General features: G+C 43.6%; 1 protein-coding gene across 3 annotated transcripts in view; it reads left to right on the forward strand.

The window, feature by feature from the left end:
• The window catches only part of ROCK2 (Rho associated coiled-coil containing protein kinase 2), a 1,440,935-nt gene extending 1,429,879 nt beyond the window's left edge, over positions 1 to 11,056 (forward strand). For 2 of the 3 annotated variants that reach the window (XM_069605961.1, XM_069605963.1), the window contains 2 exons: positions 3,556 to 3,644; positions 9,601 to 11,056. In XM_069605961.1, coding sequence (XP_069462062.1) covers positions 3,556 to 3,640 — 85 coding nt within the window. In that variant the 3' untranslated portion in view covers positions 3,641 to 3,644; positions 9,601 to 11,056. The remainder of the gene's footprint in view (positions 1 to 3,555; positions 3,645 to 9,600) is intronic. The other variant, XM_069605962.1, reaches the window with a different exon arrangement.
• Positions 11,057 to 22,558: the final 11,502 nt, after the last annotated feature.

Raw genomic sequence — 22,558 nt, forward strand, 5'->3', positions numbered from 1 at the left:
GGGGGAGCCACCCCCTTGAGGCTTGGTAGGTGAGTCTGCTCTGCAAGATAAAGACACTCCGAAGGGGTCTGGGCTAGTGGGACCGCAGTGGGAATGACACCCCTCGCCCCCCCAGGGGGCAAGGGGACTCAATCCCACAAGGTAATTGTGCCCACTGCACAAAATGAGGACTCTGGTGAGGCACTGCAAGGTGGGACAAGTAGTGCATTATCACGCCCACAGTCACACCCTTGCATGCTTCGAATTTAAAGGGTAAATGCGCCTTTTTGCAGGACAGAAATGGTCTGGTCCTTGCAGGGACGCCCATACAGTATGAAGAAAAGGGAACAATGGACGCGGAGTCCCTTCAGTGAGTAACGTTGAGAATATTCGAGGCTTTGCAGAGACCCACTCTCCATTATTATGATATTAGTAGTTTATTAATGCTTTCACTGGCTTTGGCATTTGTATGTGGAAGTCGTAATTTCCATTAGAAAGCATTGCAATACCGGCAGTGGAATGGGTAAGCTTCAGAGTCTGCGTTAACTTTAAGGACAGCTCTGTCGTCTTTGCCTTCTGCTTTACTCCTTAAGTACACAACACAAGAACCGCTTCTTTAGGTTTGGTCGGCTTTTTTTCCAGCCATGCAAATGTCTATTCAATTCTTCTGCTCTAGCATTTTCTTGATGGCGTGCTTCACTAATACTCAAAGAAGTTTAAGCAGCTCCAGGAAGTGTCTTTGCCAACGGCATTTCATGTTGGGCAAAATAGCTTCATTTTTGGCTTAGCTCTCTTATCCGGGACAGAAATAATAAGCCCTTTTCGTGCCGTCTTAGAGCTTTTGTTATCAAACTTGTCTATACAGTCTAAGAACAGTAGGCCCGTTTTGTTTTCTAAAAGACGATTATAGACGGTCTGTGTAAAGGACCAATGTTTTTCTCAAGTTAATCTACATTACGTGCCAAAAAGTAACAGCTGTTCCTTGAAGTATTTAATAGATGCCTCCAAATAAGGACCCTGTATCCTAATGAACTGAAAATGTCTGCTTCTGTGGTAACTTGTAGCTGGCGGGCTCCATATCTTACCAAGTTAGCAGACACTGGTTTGTGTGACCAACCATCATATTACTTTGATAACAGCCGAGACCTGTGGCTTACCGATATGTGAACAGGAGGATTTTCTGTGTGTTTCCCACACTACCAGATTTTCTGTAGACATTGGGCAACCCCCAAGAGCACGTTGGAAGAATCCTGCGTATCCCTCACTGAAACCCAGCCTTTAATTGACTATAGTATTAAAGTGGTAGGGTCACGCTCCCACTATAATTTGAGAAAAGGCCAACACACAATTCATCTCAACGTACATGGTCCTTAGAGTTTCTAACTCTAATCTGGGTTTATAACAAGGTCCCTAGAATTGCAAGAATTCTGCCAAGTTCTTCTTGACTGACCTCGTGGGTGATGATAAAAGGTAACTTAAAGACGATACATGGTACAGGGAACCTCTCCTGAAATGGATATTGGCATTGGCACAGAGAAAACTAACAACAAAGAAATGTGTAACTTAATACATGGCAGCAATAGGCACAGAGTAATGTTTAACCTCCTAATTGCTGAGAGCATAAATGTGTCCCAATTTTCACAGGAAATTATTGAAGTCCTGCACTTGAGAGGTTAAAGGCACAAAAAGGACAAAAACAATCATTCTGCTGCAGTCAAACAAAATAAACGCACAGTATGTAGCAGGGGCATGGAAAACTAAGTTAAAAAACTAATTCCAAACTCCTGACCCATGGGTGGTGAGGAAAACGAAGCTGAAAGAAAGAAACTAAGAATCCTAAGAGGAAGTACGCACAAGTAGTGCAAGTTCAAAAAGCAGTTTTACGGCTAAACAGTCTTAGCTCAGAAAACAATGGTAAGATGCCAAACAGTGCTGGGTCAGGAAACAGGCGGGTTGCCACACAAGCAAAGGTGGCCTGGTAAAGAGTATAAGCTCAGGAATCTAGGAAACACCTGAAGAGCTTGGCAAACTCAGAAATGGGGACTATCTGGAAAAGAGAGGGTCATTCACAAAGGCGACACAACATCAATGACCAACACTCGACTGAAACAAGCTAAGACATTTAGAGGCTAAATAAGGATTGCATGCCTCAGATTTGATCAATGAAGGCTTGCACCCACCATAAACATGTGTTCTGATTGCTTCACTGAAATCGGGCCTGCAATTATGTAGTTTAAGCTGTGTGACAGGCTTTTAGGAAATGTGTCCTTTGAAAGTAAGAGTATGTCTGCTGCCTTTACCCCTACATGGAGTAAAATCAGGAAGCCTATATTTAATGTAATCCCACAGTGTTCAGATCACTACAGACGAATGCCTCTAGAACCAGAGACAAAGGGCATCACTCTTAAATCTCTATCGGATGCCGCCTCCAGGTCATCAGGAAACCTGGGGTAGCAATTTGTGACATTGAGACACAAGCACCCTATTGTTGCTTTGGAGATCTGCTCTAGTAGGCATGTGTTTAGATATGTTTCTTATAAAAGCAATTTTCGTCATGGTAATTGAGGTTTGTTTTTGAAGCACCCTCTGGGTGATGAAAAATAGCCCGATAGAGTAGGAGGGAGCAGAAGAGGACATGCTTATCCAAAGTGAAATCAAGAAATGCAGGACCAAATTAAAAAATATACAAACGATAGTCGAGGTGTAAATGTTAAAACAGACACAATGTATGCTGAGTAAATGGCTCCTTATTACTTTAGAAAATAGTAAATGCACATGTACTGTTGGAAACCAAAATCAGCAGAGGGTGTTGAGAGACCGATTTACAAATGTCTAGCAACATCTCATTAATATCCACCAGAACATTGCACATGGGTCCTTGTAGCAGTTAATGTGAGCATCCCATTGCCCTGTATAATGGTGCTTTGGTGGGTAAAGTTAAATTACAAGCATTGCTGAGTTATGAAAATTTGCCAGTGATCATTTCCCCAATGCTATCATAATTGACCCCATTAAACAGTAGATGGCAGCATGATTAGACATGCTAAGGGGACCCTTTCTTTAATTCTCGTGTTAAGCAAAAAGGAGGGTTTAGACAAAGGTTGTTTAATTTAGGATTATTTAGCAAAGTGCTCTGCTGCGCATCATTAGGACTGTTGGTCGATTGTGCACTTTGTGGGGGGGGGGACAATATTGTTCAGCCCTCTTTCCTCCCTTTCGAAGTGGTTTTGAACCCATGTCTCCAAAGAATACCTATAGTGTGTTAAAATAACGACACGTTCCTCTATATATTGTGTTCTAAAATAACAAAACATGTATTTTGTTAATCTGATGGGCCTTGTGCATACTTTAGGTAAAGGTGAATAATTTAAGGTGCCATCAAAAGCACTGTCATTTGTTTCTTTATGGAGCCCTGAAATGCATTCTCTTCCTCTTAAAGGTATTGTAGCCAAATTAAATATCAACGTGTGTTTCAATTTCCTTATAAGAATAGCAATTTAAGAAAAATATCATTTTTAATGAGAAGTGCTGCAAGACTTTGAAATATTTGTCAAGTGCTGTAACTTCCTGTTCCAGATTACTGGATTTGGCATTTAAAGAATGGGATTGGTCAATTGATGATATTGATGATGAGGATGATGCCGATGTATTTGATTTCTGAAGAGGTAATTAGGTCAATTGTGGTGTGATCTGTGGGTTGAGCTTTTTCTTCAGCTATTTTTGGATAAAGCATGAATCTTGGTTTGCATATGTTAAACTTTGAGTCTTTTTTGTTCTGGTTGCCATCTCTACTTCTGAAATATGGGAAGCGGGGCTCACCAATGTCTGTGAAGGCGAATCATTTTGTGCGGAGTTATTTTTCCATTGAGAAATGCCGCTCCATGAAATCTCCTCCCGTCCAACATCCTCTTTATATCATTGTGTTTGAGAGGCATGCAGTTGAAATGTTATAAAGAGGAGGGTGAGAAGGTGGAGGAGTTGGGACGACTTGGCCTTGAGGAAAGCATCTAGTGCCGCACTGTGCACTATAGGTCATTTCTGCCATGCTCACGAGCGAAGCTGTTTGAATGTGTGCAGTGGGGTATATAGCGCCTAGAGTGGCTTCAGCATGCCTACAGTTTGCGGTTTGTAATTTGCGTGTGTGCCTTTTTATTTGCATCTGTTGTATACGTCAAAAAGTTCTCTGAACATAATGCTTGTTGATTTGACTTTGAGTGGTGTGAAAATGTCATGTTTTATGCCTAACAACAACAATATTGTACTTTTTTAGCAATTGCAAATCAAGCTCTATCCAAATCCTTGTAATGTCTTCCCAGTACAGAAACCTCTCAAAGCCATTTCTGACCGACATATAGTGTAGGTTGGTTATTAAATTTAAATATAGTCTTTTGGCTTCATCCCCCTTACGTTACATAGCTGGGATGTCATCACTGATATAGGGTGGAACTATAAGTTAATGACAAACTAACTGGGACGCCACAGTGCATGCATGGCTTTGCTCCTGACCATTACACGCTCACAGTGCTTTCCCTTAGGGCCTTTCTGTCCATGAAGGACCTGCTGCGCCATAGACGCTCTCCACCGCTATTTCAATTTAGAAGGTAGCTTGAGCTGCTCAGTGCATCAAGAGAATTTAATTACCTGATCTTTAAAGCGCCACACTCCTGAACATAAAGAATGTCTTTTTTGCAAGGTTCACATTTCTCTGGGTGACCTGCTCAGCTACTCTGGTGTGTCTTCTGCACTCACCTTAATAGCTAGTGTAGCCTAAATACTTTCACTGTCGGGACAACTTCAAGAACTGTTTCTCTTTGGACGTCAGGGAGCTTTACTAGGAAATCAAAAGTAAGTAGCACGCCTTAATTTTTCTTTTTTTTTTTTTAACCATGCACCTGTTCTTTCTGGATCGGCCTTCTCTGGTCTACTGTATGCTCACAAATCCAGGCATGTGCCCTCTTAGCTGGCAACTCTACTGTGAGCGCCTTTGATGTGATGTCGGGGTCTAATGCCACACATTTTTCAGAGGTGCCCGCTCACATGGGACTCGGTTACTAAGCGCTTTTGAAGCAAACGGTCGAAGTGACTTAGCAGCCTACAACTCTGCTTTCTCCCAGTGTCTCCACTCAGCCAGTCACCAACCGGGCCCTAGCATAGTGGAAAGGTCCAATGCTCAGTCTGGTTCAAAGACTGCTGGTAGAGTTTAAACTTGCAAGCGTTACCCAGGACTTTCCTGGAGGTACTTTCCTCAGAATTCCCACATACCTCCTCGACCATGACGACTGGGGCAAGGGAACTGTCGGTACCCCTCTTGTGTCCCAGCTCAGACCTGGCACACCGTTTTTAATGAAAAATTAAAGTGGACATTTAAGGAGCTCCGTTGACCTCTGAACTAGCAGCTGGCAAGAAGTCCCACTTTCAGTCTACTGCCGGCATAGAGGTAGCAGTGATTAAGAATGTCACACTCTAGACAGAATCCTCAGCTAAGAGTCAATCCCCTATTAAAAAGTCACAGGAAACTTGGACTAGGAATTGACTTCCTAAAACAAAGTATGGTAGCACCGTTTGTTTGGGGTTAATAGTAAGCACTTCAGTGGTTCTGTGCATCTACTATCACTTTGGTGGGAGTATATTGAGGCAATGTACCTTAGGTGGCGGGCCAACCCTGTAGGTAACGGCCCTAGGGTGGCGGGCCATTACCTACAGGGTTGGTCTACCACGGAAGCTGATTGCCAGGGGCGTAATACCAGTTGACTGGGCTTCTCTCCCTGTATTTTAGTTGAGACTCCATGCAGTTATGGACATACGTTCTCATAGTGAATGCTGGTACAATATGCCCTTTGAACCCCTGATCTCCAGTGATGTTAGACTGGTGTCTGGAGCCTAATTCAGGATTCCCCAAGGAAAGGTTGACGATGGACCCTGCTTTCCAAGCTATTTTCCAATTCTATATGAAATGGGACACCTTTATTTGAAAATATTTTCCAAATCACTTTCAGATGTTGAGAGGATTTTTATGATCTGGATGTATGGGAATACTCTCTCCATCTCAGGTTCTACTTGAAGCGCACAAGTTATTTTCACTCGGGTTGTTTGTGACATAAGTGACTTTAATCCAGGACAGCCTGCCATGTTGGACTCAAGCTCTACAGTAAATGCTCAGTTTGTGGTGGTAATGCTCCACACCATCCTTGGTTTATCCTGCATAAGGGGATGAGACTTAAAAGTACAGTTTACGCACTGGTGTGACTCTTGCATTGCCTCGGGCTCTTTTACATGCCATGCGCCTACACCTAACCTCAAGATAATGATCCATCTAGTGGTTACAGCATCGTGCCTTGAAGGGGAACCCACTGAAAATGAGCGTGTGTGGCCTAGGTGCAGCAAGGGCCATGTCTGCCCTTCTTTCTAGTTGCTTTTGCAGAGCATTTTGATAACTCCCCATAACCTCAACTACATTCTGTATGGAGAGTGAGAAGAGTACATTCATGTACACGAAGTACAAAAGGGAGTAATTTGTCGTTTTTCTGTCAAAAAATATGCTTCCAGAACTCTTACTTTTGTTAACTCTTCATTGCAAACTTTAAAAAGCAAGAGATACAACTGACTTTTATGAGGCTGTTGGATTGATAATGTTAGTTAATTTAGGGTGTTTTTTTCCCGCTTGAAATAAATAATGGGTTACTTAGGATACTGGTAGGCAACCAGGCTTGCAGCGCCCGTCGAGTGGAACTGTAAAGGAGTGCCAACATTTCTGGCCTCATAGCAGCCCTGAAACCTGCTCTAAAGTGCACGTTACTTGTGAATTTATAATCTGTTTGTAAATGAGGCCTTGTTCTTGCAGATTCATTTTACCATTTTGTGCACAGAAACCATTCATGGCGGCAGAAGAAATGTTTGGGCCATAATTGTTAGTTTTGCAGTACATAAATTGTTGATTAGTCAATTTTGAAGAGTATGCACTCAAAAGTAAACAGTCCTAATGAGTGCCCTAGTGGTGTCCGTTTTCACCAATGGTTGAGAATGGTGTGAGGCCCCTCTAGATATTTTGGGTAGACCTGAAACCCCCCTGTCTAGCCTATTCAAATTTTCCGACAAAAAGAATTCACCTAAAAACCCTTACTCACTTCTAACCAATGGACTGATTTTCTATAAAATTCAGTTCTGAAAATCACTGATCGTCTTCTCTTGGATCTTCAGTGTTACCTCTTCCCGAGCTTCCTTGCTTTGGAATCCCATAATGAAACCAAGGCCAGTGTTTTGAAAGAAGAGGTTGTCTTGAACAGTGTTTTCGCAATCCCCTCTATAGAAACGCAGACATTCCTTTTTTCTAAGAAAATCAACATAATGCAATGCTACCCTAGATTTTAGAGAAAGGATTGGTATTTCTTAAAAGTGCATAGGATCCAGTGCCCTTAAGAGTTCTCTCCGAAATGAACCTTTGCAGTGGTTCTCTCATCTAGGAAGTCGACCATCCATGTTTTGGAGATTTCTTCATACCGTTTTACTTGTGTTCACAACCTTTTACCTGCTTGAGGAATTAAGGGTCCAATAACTGGAAAAGGCTGTGTCAGAGGAGATGGCGGCAATGGCAGTGTGCATTTTATTCCACAAACCACTATTCTAGTAGCTCCATCAGGCATCATTGCCATTGCTTTGATGCCTCTTCTCTGCCTGCCTGCCCTCTGCAGTGTCTCTACACACTAGGTGCTACTTTTATCCCGGCAGTGGTGCTGGGTGCCTCCATGGGCATTTATCTCCGTTTGACAAACTCCAAAGCCTTTTTGCAGGGAGGTCATCAGAGCTCTGTTCAAAGGCAAAGATAATTTACCACAATGCACCTTGGTCTTGTGTGCATGAATCACACGTGGTGTTTATTATTTCTTCTGAACTAAAAGATGCACACTATGATTTGTACCCCACTGCTTGTATTAGTTTACATATTCTGTTTCATCACTGCACAAGAGCCATTTGAGAAGCCACATTCATTTTAATTTCTTGCACCGCTGCAGCCTGTTGGTGCTACAGAAGGTTGGCTTTTAATAACTGTGGATACACCTGAGTGCACGTCACTATGAACATCTGTTAGGGAGATTTTACAAAATTCCTCTGGAGAGAGCTTATGTAGATAGACCTCTTAGTGGTAGGCATGTCATCTGGACTCTCATAGTGGTAGTTGGCACTTTCAGATTGGATAAGGGGCGATAGTAAAATACCGTTTTCACTCCCATTAGCACACAATAAAGGAATGTCCACACAGTATACTACTGAAAATACATATTTGTATATAAATGTGTGCATCATTAAATATCTGCATTAGAGGTAAGTACTCAAAATTAGAAATTGATCATTCAATACAGTAAGGTGACCTAAAGGAGCATAATACCACAATCCGAGCAAGTATTTAACAATCCTTTACCAATGACTTAAGATATAGAAGAATTGTTTAGCCATAGTAAACCACGTACAAAGCTAGTGGGCAGCTCCGTCTAGCACAGAACTACCAAAATTCACACACTTTGGAGGGGAGCTCCAGAGGAGGCAATCTTCGGACAGATGTCGATGACGGACTGCAGTAGAGGAGACACAGACCCCATAAGTCAACAGACACCCCAAAAAGAAAGAAGATTATGGTTGAAGCGTCTAGGAGAAATGTTTTCTGGCCGAGCCCTTAAGCACTATAGGAGAGAAATCACAATGGTATAGCAATCCGAAGGCCTCTGTAGTGCACCGAGGTCCAGTGGACGAGAGTGCAAAGATGAGATCTAGTGTCTGGTTTTCAACTCGTCGTGGCTATGGCTATCAAGGACTGCAAGCAAAGCCCCTGGCAACAAGAGAACTGGGTCCTTGGTGTAGATGAGGTCAGAAGACAACTACGTCACTGGATTATGAAATAGAAAGTTAGCACATGCGTGATTCTTCAGGAACAGGCCAGAAGTCCTCTGAATAGGGCTGGGCACTGCAGGACAGAACAAATGAGGTTTCCAAAGAGGAAGGCCAGCAGTAGTATCTGTTTCTAAGCCTTCATTTTCCATGAACCGCACCTCCTCGCGAGAGGTTTGTTGGTTGCTTGAATGAGAATTGATAGAACGTGCGCATATTCTTTGGCCTGCATTGTTTATGTGCTGTTAGCTCTTTCTGTTGGTCCTCTATCTTTCATAGTGTGCTTTTTCTTTTAGCAGAGAGTTGAAATCCCGGAGTACTCCCTATGCAACCTTCACTGTAACATTGCAATGCTTACATTTTATTGCGGTCTTTTTAGAACGTCCCTGTGTTAACCATATTCTGATCTAACATGCCATAAGTGCCATAATTTAAGCATGTGTTCTTTAAAGTATCTTTGTTTAAATTGGTGCGACTATATGACCTGAGGTTGTGGAGAGTAGATCTATTAATGAGGAGTGCATGAAAGAAGAAAGACTGATGAAAACGAAGGCTGAATTTAATTTAATTTTTGCAAGCCAGATTGTACTAGATCAATAGAAGAACAACGTAAAATGAATACCTGAATTCAAGCATGTGTTTCTTGTTCATATGCTGCCTGAAGTGTCAGTATTGAGCATGTTTTAGTCACAAACCTTCATTAATTAACTATTAATGCACGTCTTCTCTTTGTATCCACAGCTAACTGCCTTCTGTGAAAGCAGTCACCGATTTAAGATGATCATTTTCTTCCTGTTCAAATAAGACTGAAAAGCATATGATATCCCCAAATGTATAAAATCTATATTTTAACACGAGAGACTGTGCTATATATATCGGAGGTTTACAAAATGTTTTTTGCTGCAATAGAAGATTACTAATCCCGAGGATTGGCCCGGGGTCCCTATGGGAATCTGATGAGACTGGGAGCCAATGGGATTGGCACGACGACACCTTGGGTACCCGTTAAAAGGTTTGCTCAGCAAAACGCTCTTGGCAGACAATTACACTACAGCAGATGATAGGATTGAAAAGAGTGCAAGTCAGAACGTTGCCTATTTTCAACATGCACAGGAACTGCCTCACAGGACGCCACGTCCCGTCGCACCAGAACCGACTGCCTCTTCAAGAAGTGACCATTATACTGTGTATATATTTATATTGTACTGTAATACTGCAAGAGGGTTTTGAGAACTTCACACTTTATTTTTATACACCTTATTGGATACCATTTCTTACTGCAGTGGCAACTATGCACTTGTATAAAGCCATAATGTTGAACAGATTATATATGGGTCCTGCATCGAAGCTGTGGTTTCGCTCCGCAGCTATAGTAGTTTAAGGAAGACATGTTGAAGTTTATCAGCCATGCCAGTTTCATTTTTTTATTTTTACATGGGCGCTTTTTGTTTTGTTTTTTTGATAGCCTGATGCCTTAATTTAATTTTTCATGGTCATTGCCCATTCCATACGAAGTCACCAGCTCCTAGGATATATACAATTGCTTTTGTTGAGTGGGAGGAGACGAAGGAAAATATTAGTGCACTATTTTTACACACAATAGGTATGTCGTCAGCCTAATTTGAATGTATATCAAATTGTTTAGGAGGGAAAAGCTGTATTTGTTACAGGAATATCAGATAGCATTGGAACTATTGCAGTCGCTCGAGCCTACATTTAGTGATCAGTCGAGCCCTTTTTTTTAAGAACATCAGCACCAGTCACCCAACCTATATCACACTCAGTAAGTGTTATGGACTTTGTTTGCCTTGTTTTTTGTGTACTACCTTAGATGTGTTTTTATTTCTTTAAAGAGAACATCTGTGACTATTTTTACATTTTCACAGCACATATACAAGGAATGTCGCACAACTGAATCATACTGTAGGTGTATTTTAAAATGTTTGGCTGTGCTTCCCCCGACACCTAGCTGTAAATGTAGAAAGATATTTCAGTAGATTGTGGTTTTTTGGTATTTACAGCTGGGACGGAGAGTCTCCAAAGCACGCAAAACTTCATTTTTTTACATGGTCTTATACAAAAATATAATTTATGTGGGCTCATTCATTCATAAATATCCTAGAAAATGCATGTTTTATACAGCTACAGTATGCTAAACTGTTACACATATCGACAATAAATGAAAACATGTAGCCTCCTTCTTAGTTTTGTATTTTTATGAAGCATTACAATTTTATTGGCAAGAAGGTTTATGAAGCTTTGACACCATAGAGAATGGTTATTTAATTGTTGAATTGTTGTTAATAGTGTTAATCAAATGTAGGAATTTTGACAACAGTCGAAGTTGATTTGTATTGTCCCCTGTGCTGTATTACCAACAATGATTCATTGGAAGGAACAGCTTTGCATTACAAGTAACCACATGACAATGTGAGAATTTAAGTGGCAGGGGGATTATACGTACCCTGAGTGACATGTGCTGAAACAACCAAGGATGGTAGCCAGAGTATAGCAGGTTTTCCACCAGATCACATAATTCAAAATGTCATTCGTAAAAGCAACAAAGCCGGCCCAGGCATATAATTTACAAAAACAATAGTTTGCTACCAAACTAATACATTAATGCAATACTTAAGCTTTGTAGAGGAGGAAGTAGCCATGATTGCAGGATAATAGCCCGCCCCATGTTATTGCCCCAGGCGAAGGCAAGGGCTAATAATTGTGGAAGGGCTATCCTCTCAAGTGATTATGATTGCTATAAGGCAGTTTACGCAGTTAGAATAATTGGAATTATATATATATATATAGCATGTATGCCGAGCATTCTGATTGGCAGCGATTTAGTCTGCTGGAATCCATAGGCTAATAGGTATTCGCTGGAGTATTGGCAGAGTGTTGACTACTGTGGTCGTGGTCTGCAGCTTTCCTACCCTGCTGTTTTGTTGACCTGCTTTTTGAATTACTCAGATCCGCTGCTTTCCCATGTTGAAGCTGTGTTGTCCTGCTGGAGCAGTGTTTCTTCCAGCTCTACTGTCAGTGGGAGGATCTTTAGCCACAAACATCCACTCCTGACATGGAGCGTTGCAAAGTGTTGGCAGAGTGTTTACGGAGGGTGAAGCGAGGGGCACCCTAACCTATTGCAATGGACAAGGAGCCATGCTTGCACAGCCCAGCGGGATAGTACGCGGGCCAAAGAAAATGCAGGCGCCCAGACGAGTGCATCAACTGGAGCTGCAAATCCTGGGAAAAAAGGTACTGTTGTTGAGCCACCTCAAAGGCTCACCCCCCCAAACCCCCCTTTGATGCTCGGGTCGGATTGCAGTCCTCCCAGTGACCCCGCCCGCTCCCCTTCCATCTCTTGCGATGGTCTATATCTGGACCAAGCAGGTCTGTCCCCTGCTGATGTTTGGAATGAGTCCGAAAAAAAACGCAATTTAAATGCGCGGGAGTGCCGTGCCCCCTTGAGCAGCTTGAATGTGAGTGAAATATCACAGGACTCCTTTGGTTCTTCGGCCGACTCACAGGACCTATATTATAAAGAAAAGACTGACGATACTGCAAACAGAAGCAAGTCACTAAATACACCATGTGCTGCTATGACTGACAGATGTCCGGTTAGCGCAACTAAGCGGGGAGGGGTAATGGGAGGGCTTGACTCCTAGTAACCCTATGACCCCACACAGTGAAGCAAGAGCAGGGGAGAGGGTCTTGGTCCAGCAAGATATACGAGAAAAACTGAGAAAGCACAGGAGGTACGGCCCCCTAGCCCGGTTAAAAGAACGGTCTGACCCATCACAAAAAGTCAGAGTACATCTATGGTAGAAGGAAGAACACTAAAATGGCACTTTAGGGAAAATGTACCTTCATTGCTCCTGAATCAGAAGCCTGTATCAATGAGGGAGAACAGAGAGGAGGCCCGCCTGAAATATCTTCAGGAGAGTACATGGATCGATATCTCAGACGCATAATTACTGTGCAGTATAAACCAGAAGAGGCTACCGCAGGAATTGTACTCCACCGCATCGGCCACTGACAAAATGCCAAGGGAGTTGTCAGGTAAAAAGCCTGAAAGCACTGCTCCACGAGCAGAAGCGCAACAGATGCCGGTGTACAATCTGGATATATCACAGGAGCAGCCCATTCTAAGCGAGGGGGACCATGCCAGCCAATATGCCGGAACAACAAAATAAAAGCATAACAGAGAAACTGGGACAGAAATAGTCCCAAAAACTACCGCCTGATTTCCCTCTTAGATGTTCTAGGAAAAGTCTTTGCTGGAATTCTGCTTAAAAGACTAAAATTAGGGTTGATAGTAGAAACAGAAAATGTTGACCAAAGACCAGCAGGATTCATAAATAATGTAGACTGTGGCTTTAACCTCCTTCTGATTTGCTTTATAAAAAGAAAGATCTTGAAAGCAAATTAACAATTATACATGGCGTGTATTGACATGGAGGCAGCCTTTGACTGTGGAAAGAGACAGTTTATGGACTAAATTGAAAAATAAAGATTGCCCTGAAGCAATCCTGGATCCAGTCCGAGAATTGCATACAGGTACCATCTTGCAAATCCGCTTAGCTCATCAAGGAAACCTATCCAAGGAAATAGAAAACCGTAGAGGCCTGAAACAAGGATGCCCTCTGGCTGCGATTCTTTATAACTTTTTCATAAAGCATATGAAGGAGGTTTTGGAACCAACAAGATCATGTTCACCAAACATAAACAGAACTGCAGTAGGGTACCTGCTATACGCGGACGACTTAGTCCTGTTGGACCTCACACCAGTAGGTCTCCAGAGAAAGATAGATGCCCTTCAGGCCTATGTAGTGCAAAATGGGTTACAAATAAATATAGAGAAATAAGAGATACTAGTGATTAAAAATCCAACAGTAAAGACAAAAAGAGCTTATACTTGTTTACTTGGTTTTGACAAACTAAATACAACAGTCTCGACTCGATACCTAGGAAGTATGATCAGTTCAGATCGAGGAGACACTCCCTGGAAGGAAAGCCTATTGCTGAAAATTAAACAGCTTACAGCCCAAGGCCTAGTATTAAGAAAAATTATATGCAAAATTTTCCCTGCAACCCTCGATAACATTCTACAACCAGAAGGTTGTATCAGCCTTAACATACGCTGGAGAAGCAGGCCTGAACTTCCCGAAAGAACTCTGGGAAGTAAGTACTGGAAGCAAATTTTGAGGCTCCCAAATGCAGTTCCAATTGGAGGGATAAGACATGAGTTGGGCCTTTATTCACTACATGCGTGAATCCAATGGAGATCTTTGATGACATTTTGAAAAGTTAATAGGCCCTGAGTGCCCACCACAATACAGAATAATTAAGATCAAAGAAGAAGGCATGTCCTTCTGGCCTTTAAATCAGTGGAGAGATGCCTGCCTAAATATATGAACTAATTTGGGCATACCAGTTAAACACTTGTGAGATAATCCAAAGAAGGTAAAAGAGGCCTTGCTGGTGGCTGATTGGGCTGCTTCTGAAGCAAAGCAATCGGAAATCTAAACGCCATACTTTGTCCAAATTGCTGACTGGCTTGCCAAATATTACTCCTGAATACCTCAGAAAATTCCCATGTCTGCAGTACCAAGACTTGATTCTGAGATTCCGCCTAAACATATTAAAGACTAATGAAGTGCTGATTAAATATGGTCTTGTGAAGAAAGACAAATGTTGCTTCTGCCAACAGAAAGTGGAATCTCTGCGACACCGGATACTGTTCTATCCTAGATTGGTAAAGAAGAGAACTAACCTACTAGCAGAGAAATTGTACAAAATCCATGGTCTGAATGCCGGCGCATGGTGGGAATCCCTTTACGGAGGCCAAAATAACTCTGCAACCAGAGCGTTGGGTCTGTACCTGGATGGGATTTTTGACAGCAAATGTACTGAAAGATCATCCTACCCAAAATCGAGAGAGGGGTTTCAGTGGAATGAATCTGGAGCCCTGGAAAGACAAACTTGCGGTCAATTGGGAGGGGGAATAGACAGAGTTCATCATGCCAAGATATGGTTCCATGTGGTATAAAGGAGAGGGGAGGCCGATCAACATGAAGGTCGACCTTGAAGTGGGTGGATTGGAACCTAATTTAGACATCTGGGGAGACCCGAATGTGACCGATCTATGCTGGTATGCGAAATAGGATGTTGACTCTGAGCTTGTTGTACCATCTTTTGGCATAGGAAGATAAGGATTTTATGAAAAGCAAAAGTTTGTATAATAACTGTGTGCTTTATAAATAAAAAAAATGTAAGCATAGTTATACGCTGAAAGGATAGACAACACCCAATTGGTGGTTCCAGAGCTATGAGCCATTAGTAATTCTAATGCATTCTATATCCTCTTCAGATTCCTTATCTTTGAAATGTCCAGCTTGCAGGCTGAGACCACAAACATTTGAATCGCGCTTTGGAACGCATACTGAGTGTCCAGCTGCAATGGTCATGCAAGTTTAAAATTGTGTATCTTATTTTTAAGATTACATTTGGATACGCTAAATAATTTTCATCAAAATGAACACAAATCCCTCCGGATTTAAACCTTCCACTAGTGTCAATGGATAATGCCATTACTATTCTCCATACATGCTGCCAAAGTGTCCCCCACAACAGCAGGGATTGAGGCATGCTGGGCCATGACATCAAAGACCAGATGGTACCGGGACCTAAACGTCTAATGTCCCAGGAAAGGACCCAAGAAAGGAGTTTGCCTCCAGAGAACCACCAGTGGAGCCTCTAAACCAGAGTGGTGAATTTGGCACACTTACATGGTAGGGCTTCCTGCCAGAGTGTTTCCATAGATTCCGTTGGAAGTCATGAGATCATGCACACTGCTCACAGCGATGAAATGGACAAATGAATGTGTTGCACAAGGTCCTAAAACAGGATCAACCCTTCCTCCCCTTCGAAACATGTTTTAAAGACCCCATCATGGACAGCTGGGAGGAGCCCAGGTCTGTCTTAGCCCTCAACAGAGAAAATAATGGCCTGTTAAAGGAGACACGCTGTTTCTATTTGAACACCCAGCTGCAGACTCACCCGTGGTGTATGCAGCAATTCAGGGGGTGCCCGAATGCTTTCTGAACCTTGACGCCAGACAGGGAGTCCAACAGAATACATACCATTCCCTTCAAGGCATTACCTGTGTGGTCTGTCAATGCAGCCGCCACTCGGGGGTGATACCAATTTGCCCTGTGGCAGGTGGTGGAGAAATCAGTTGTCCAACTGCAGGTGACAAGCGGGGATGCCATGAGTAAGGTGGTCAAGGCAGGTTTTGAGGCAGCCAGACACATTATCTACTCGCTGAACACCGTGGATCTGGTGGCAGGGGAATGGCAACATCAGCAATTTTGAGACACCATGCATGGCAGTTTGTCAGACTTCTCACTCGAAGTCCAGGCCAAGATCATAGACATGCCCTTTCAGAGGGGGATACATGTTTGGGGAGAAGCTCAACGTTCCTTGGAGAAGTTAGAGTCCAGACAAATGGCTCATTCCCTGAGCCTGTCGCCCCAAAATCATTCTTCACTGCTCAGCAATATCGGGGTAGGCCAGCTACTCCACAAAAACAGTTTGGCAGAGGTACTCCAGTAAGAAGTCAACCATCCAAGAGACCCTTTAAAGATATTGGCCAAAGAAGGCAACAGTGCAACCAGCGGCAGCATCAAGGGAGTCAGGCTTTGAAAAGCAACTTTGATGTATCTTCAGCTCATACACCACCAGCAGTGATTGCATGCTGGGGGAATTTGTCAGAGAATGGAGAGCTGTAACCACGGGCCAGTGTGTCCTGCTGACTGTAGATAAATGTTACAGCCTCCCTCTCTTTCCCCCCTCCCCCAGATTGCCCTCCATGGTGCGGAAGACGAGAGCTTTACCAAAGAGATCGCCTTTAAGAGGAACAGCTAATGTGAAAAAATACATTAGAAGAAATGCCAGAAGAAGAACATTATTCCAGATTGTTTTCTAATCCCATAAGGGAACCAAGCAAACTGAGGCCTAGTATAGGCCTGTGAGGCCTAATAGAAATTGAGGAGATGGTTGAAGATGGTGGGTCTTTGCTGCTCTGTGTCCGGGCAGCTCAATGGTATTGTTAGATCTCCGGGGTGCATACTTCCATGTGCCCATTTTGTCAACTCACAGGAAGCTCTTATGTTTTGTGATCACAGGCCAACACTAGCAGTTTAGGGTGTTGCCGGTAAGGCCGACATCAGACCCAAGAGTCTTCACCAAACCTAATGGCTTTAACATTACCCTTGTAGGTGACCCATGTGGAAGTCTTCACCTATCTTGATGATTGGCTGGGGAAATTATCCTTTCTATAGGGGATGCTATCTACACTTTGAGACCAAGGGACTAATCTACTCTCAGATTTTTGTTGAACATCGAGAAGTCAAACCGGATCCCTATCATGCAGCTGCAGTTGACATGGGCAATGCTAGGAACAACATTAATAAGGGCCTTCCCCCTACCCAACAGGTTTCAGACCTTCAAATTGACCCTACACACCTTCAGAACAGAGGTCATGGTCCTGGCTTGAATGTTTCTGAGGCTGCTGGGCCTGAACGTCTCATGTAGTATTCTTATCACTCAGGTGGTGTGTTTTCACATTGGAAAGCTGCAGTGGGAACTCCGGTTAAGTTGGCACCAGTTGGCCGGGTCCATGGAGGATAAGTTAAAAGTGAGCACCCGATTGGTGCAGGACTTCATTTGGTGGAACAGAGAAAAGAATGTCAAAGTGGACAATTAATTTGCATTACCATTGTTTTTTCAAGTAGAGGTCATCACAGACCCTTCCATGACGGGCTTGGGACCTTATCAGAATGAGCCCGTGGAATGATAGAGATGGGCAGAGAGACGGGCACGCCTCCATATAAACCGCTTGGAAATCTTATAGGAACAGGGGCGGTTTGCTCTCATATCCAACAACAGTTGCAGGGGAAGATGTTGATGCTCCTGCAGTACATCTGACCATGCCCTGCTCAAGGAACTCCATGCTACATGCACACAACTGTTCATGACTGCCAAGGCCAACTACTAAAAGACCACAGCCAGGGCCAACAATGAAAGCAGAGCCCTCTTCAAATCCATCAAGCACTGCATCAACCCTCTGCCCAACCCATACATACCACACGCCATTAAAGAATCACTGCTATCAACTCCTTCATCAACATGATCAGCATGATCCGCCAACACAGAGACCCCTGCCACAAGTGAAGGCAGTACACATCCCATTACGCAAAACTTCTTCCAAGACACTCGCTATGAGAGACCTCACTGCCACCCTAGCAACACTCAAAGCCACATTGGAGAATGCAGAAAAACAAGCATTTATCCCAGTAAACAACTTTCGATCTGCTGGCCAAGCCTTGGCCATCTCTCACTTGGATGGTGGCAATGCCCTTTTGGAACGGCTTCAGGTGACTATCCTGGCACCCCTGAAATGTGTCCTGAATGCTGGAGCACAACTAGGACTATGCCACATCACCCTGATCCTCATCGAACTGCAATGGCTCCCACGGCAAGCAGGTATCATCTTCAAATCTTGCTGGATCATCTACAAGGCAGTCACCCCGAAGCCCCCAAGTTACCTCACTGAGAAACTCAGCATCTGCGGAGGCCTATGATCCACTAGAAGAAAAGCACATGTGCAGGCTTGAACTCATATGGTGCAGAAAGGAAAGATCCAGAAGACATGTCGTCAGTCTATGGCCCAAGACTCTGGAACCTCCTCCCCATCAACACTAGACTCGGCCCCTTGCTTTTTCAGTTCAGGAAGGAGCTCAAATCTCTCCTCTTCAAGGAATGGCTTCTCTCTAACACCTAGGTCCACACACCCTCAACTCCCTGCTCTACCTGAGACTGGGTGATCTCCCCACTGTTTCTTCGCCTTGTAGATACCCTCCTGCAAAATTGCCCGCCACTTCCTGTTCTCTGTTTCCTTCACTGTGTTCTTGCCCTTATGACTGTAAAGCACTCTGAGGCTTCTCGAAACTATGTTTGTGCTCTATTAATACCCTAATAATATGAATGCTCCTAACAGCACACTACACTATTGTGATGTATTATATGAACAAGTAAGGTGGGGTGGGCTTCCTCAAGCTGTGTAGGGAGGTCCAGGCTCTCTGGTTGTGTTTGCCAGGGATATTTTATTCAAAGCCTTCATTCTGGCTGGGAAGAATAATGTGATGTTGGACCCTCTCAGCACAAGGCTGTAAGTGCCACACAAATGTACTCTAGACCAGTCATGGGAGGATCACATCTTTCAGACATGGGGCCTGCTGATGGTGGTTATGTTCGTGACACATGCCAATAAGAAATGTCACCTGTTCTGATGCAGAGACGTGCCCAGGCGGAGTACACTGTGCCAGGCCCAGTTCATTCCATGGATGTTCACCAGGATGTATGTTTTTCCTTCATCCACCTCTTTAAATATGGCACTGAGGCGATGGAGACACTACAAGAGGGTGATGGTCTTGGTCACTCCGAGGGGCACTGGTCTGCTATCTCAGGAGACAGGTGGAGCTTTCCATCCAGACCTGGGCCGCTTTCAGTTGCAACAATTCCTCTGTATACCTTTTTTTCGTCTTTAGTTTGAATACAGAATGTGTAATATTACCATGGTGTCATTAAGGAGGGTTTGGTCCTCTCCAATTAACACAATGCCTTTTTCTTTGAAACCAGACCATCTCTTATACCCAAGATCACAAACTGTCTATGGAAGATAGCTATGCAGCTGTGAACAATGAAAATAATTAAGCTTTAAAAACGTTTTATCAGTAGTCTGAAAGCACCCTATCGCTACATTCCTAATATAATTTGGCAGTGAAAACCCTTATTCTAAAATTATGATTCTTACGCAGCAAATTCAAACATGTGAGTAAATGCTTCGTTATTCTTGTTGTATAGCAAATGTGTACTTTTTTTCGCATACATACACAGCAATGGTTTCTCTTTCTTGACTGAGGCAAGGCCTAGTCTTTCAAATACACTGTCTGTAATTACATTATGCCGACTTTGTTGCAATCCTATTGACGTTCTTATTTGCATTTTCTCTCCATGCTGGCGAAGGAAGGGCTAAGAGTATCCACGGTAAGGAGGTATCTGGCTGCACTTTACATCTTTATGCAGAATCCCGAACAGGGCCCTTTCTTTGAAATTCTATGTATGATGTAATTCATGAAGGACACGCTCATTTGCAGGTGTCGTACATCCATACACAATTGTCATTAGCACAGCTGTGACTTCACATTCCTTACCTTAAAGACCTCCTTTGTTAGTATAAGAGTTTGGGGTTAGAACCCGGTTTTACAGTGGCGCTGGATCTGGTGTTAGCCAGTAGATATCTAGTGCTCCATGTTGGATCTTCAATGATGGGTGACACAGTTGTATGCTTTGAGATTGGTTGGATTTTTTATTCCATATGCTCAGTTACACATTTTTGTCTGTGGCACTCTAGCAAAAACCAAACTTATGATAAATGTCCTAAACTATACGCAGAGATGTACGCCACTCAAGTGGCAAGAAACCCTGACAAAAACGTGTAACTGAGCATATGGAAAATTAAATCCAACCAATCTCAAAGCATAGAACTGTGTCACTCATCATTGAAGATCCAACATGGAGCACTAGATATGTACTGGATCAACACCAGATCCAGCGCCACTGTAAAACCAGGTTCCAACCCCTGAAACCTGGGACTGCAGGAACTCTGTCCCACTGGAACCCTACTCACAGGCAGCAGGAAATATAACCACAGTCGGAAATACTGGCCAATATTTCTTTCAAGCGCAGAGATCCACAGTTGCTCCAAGCTCCCACCCCCTAGCTGAACTCCTTTGTTAGTGGGCTTCTGTTAAGTGCCTGATCACTGGGGCGTGGCTTACCGGTTGTCTGGTAGCTATCGCGTGCCGTGTGGTTGCTGTTCTTGGGGGCACCAGCTCTCGGGACGTCCTGGATGTCTTTTTGCAGTTAGTGTGGATAGGGGATCAAGCCCCCTTCCGTCTCAAACTGTTTGGGTACTTAGGCAAGGTCAGGGACCAGCTCCCCCACACCACAGGCTCACCTCCCAGTATAACGTGATGAGGAGGCAGTGGGATCCAATGAATCGGGAGGTAGTTGTCCTGCAGCAAAACAATACTCGTAGGAAGCCACGCCTAGAGCAATTCAGATGGTAACAGAGCCAAGGTAAGGCAGGCCAAGAGAAGGTGCAAGAACGGAGCAGGAAGGGGGGAAGAAGGGTAAGACCAGGATTGCCAAAAAACAGGCAAAAGAGGCAAACTAAGGCCGAGGAGCAATAGACGGGTAACCAAGGCTACTTGGATCATTAAGACGCACTATAATGAAGCACTGTTGTCTTTTTATAGTGGAATACAAACAGTTCTGCGTTGGTCGTCCTAGCAACCAAACACTGTTGCAGCAAATCACAGAATCCCCCTACCGCAAGGAAGTGCAATGAAGTAGGCGCGCAAGCTCGAAGAACCCAGAAGCGCCCATAGCGATCGCAGTGCCCCCCCGAAGGACCATGGATGGGTGTATGCCTGCCCTAACGAGTATGGGTAAAGCCGCCAGGAGATCATGGGCAAGCAGTGGCAGCGAATGACCCTCACGCTCCACACCCCCGGAACCTGCAGGAAAGCATTGGCGGGGGTGTAACAGCTTCCCATGGGCGCAGGCGTGTGAGTAAGCCCCAGGCTGAGTCATCTCACACGCTTTATATGATAAGGTGACGCTTTGGGTGGAGCAGTATTTCCATCCAAGGTCATCTGTGAATTCCGAATCAATCCATACAGTTTACAATGTTGTTTCCACCACCTCAAACGTCCAAGGTAGAAAAGGGGTTGTCCAGAGTCGACCTGAAGAGTGCTCTTAGTCACTAAATAACCAGCTTGGACAAGTACAACACGGACAGGCAAATATTTGTAGTATGGTATTCCCTATTTTCTTAATGTTGGGAGTAAAAGGATTTTTTACTGGAGTATAAAAATGTACTGTTGGGCAGAATCGCCTGCAGTACCCTTTGGGAACACTACAGGCAATTGGAACTACAAGTGTAAGCACAATTTCACCTTTGGTACAAGCCTGTACTACTGTCAGGTGTATAGACCCACGTTTGAAGTATTATGCTACAACATTTGGTGCTGTGGGTTTAGAGTGTTTGCGCACACCAAAATGGTCGCCTGACCTGCCACCCACAAGTGCGAGCGTGATGGTCCAGAAGCGCCATGAGTGAAACGTGGTGCCAAAGGAAATACAGCAGTACCTGTTAGCTAAAAAAAAAAGCGCTTTGATTCTAGAACTGTCAGCTCCAGGGATGGCAGCTTAACTGCTCTGCTCCTGTGCCTGAACTGAACTGAACTGAATTTCCCTGAAAATATTATTATTACCCTGGGAAAGATGTCAACCCCTGCCACCCCAGATGCTAAGCAGCAAAAGGGTGATGAGAACGATATTTCTGGAGAGAGCAGAGAAGATAAACTCTTTGATATGCTGAGCAAAATGACTCTGGACATTGGAGAGATAAAAGCAGCTCTTTTAAAGTCTGAAGAAAAGTTTTCCACAGTTGCCAAAAGAGTGGATTCTGTTGAAGACCATTTAAATGTCGTGGATGAAAAAACTATAAAGCTGATGGACCAGATAAGAGAATTGAAGGTGGATAATGAGAAGTTTGCTCTCAGCACAGGAA

This window comes from Ambystoma mexicanum, chromosome 4p, assembly GCF_040938575.1.
Source record: "Ambystoma mexicanum isolate Mex_15411 chromosome 4p, UKY_AmexF1_1, whole genome shotgun sequence".
Lineage (NCBI taxonomy): Eukaryota > Metazoa > Chordata > Amphibia > Caudata > Ambystomatidae > Ambystoma > Ambystoma mexicanum.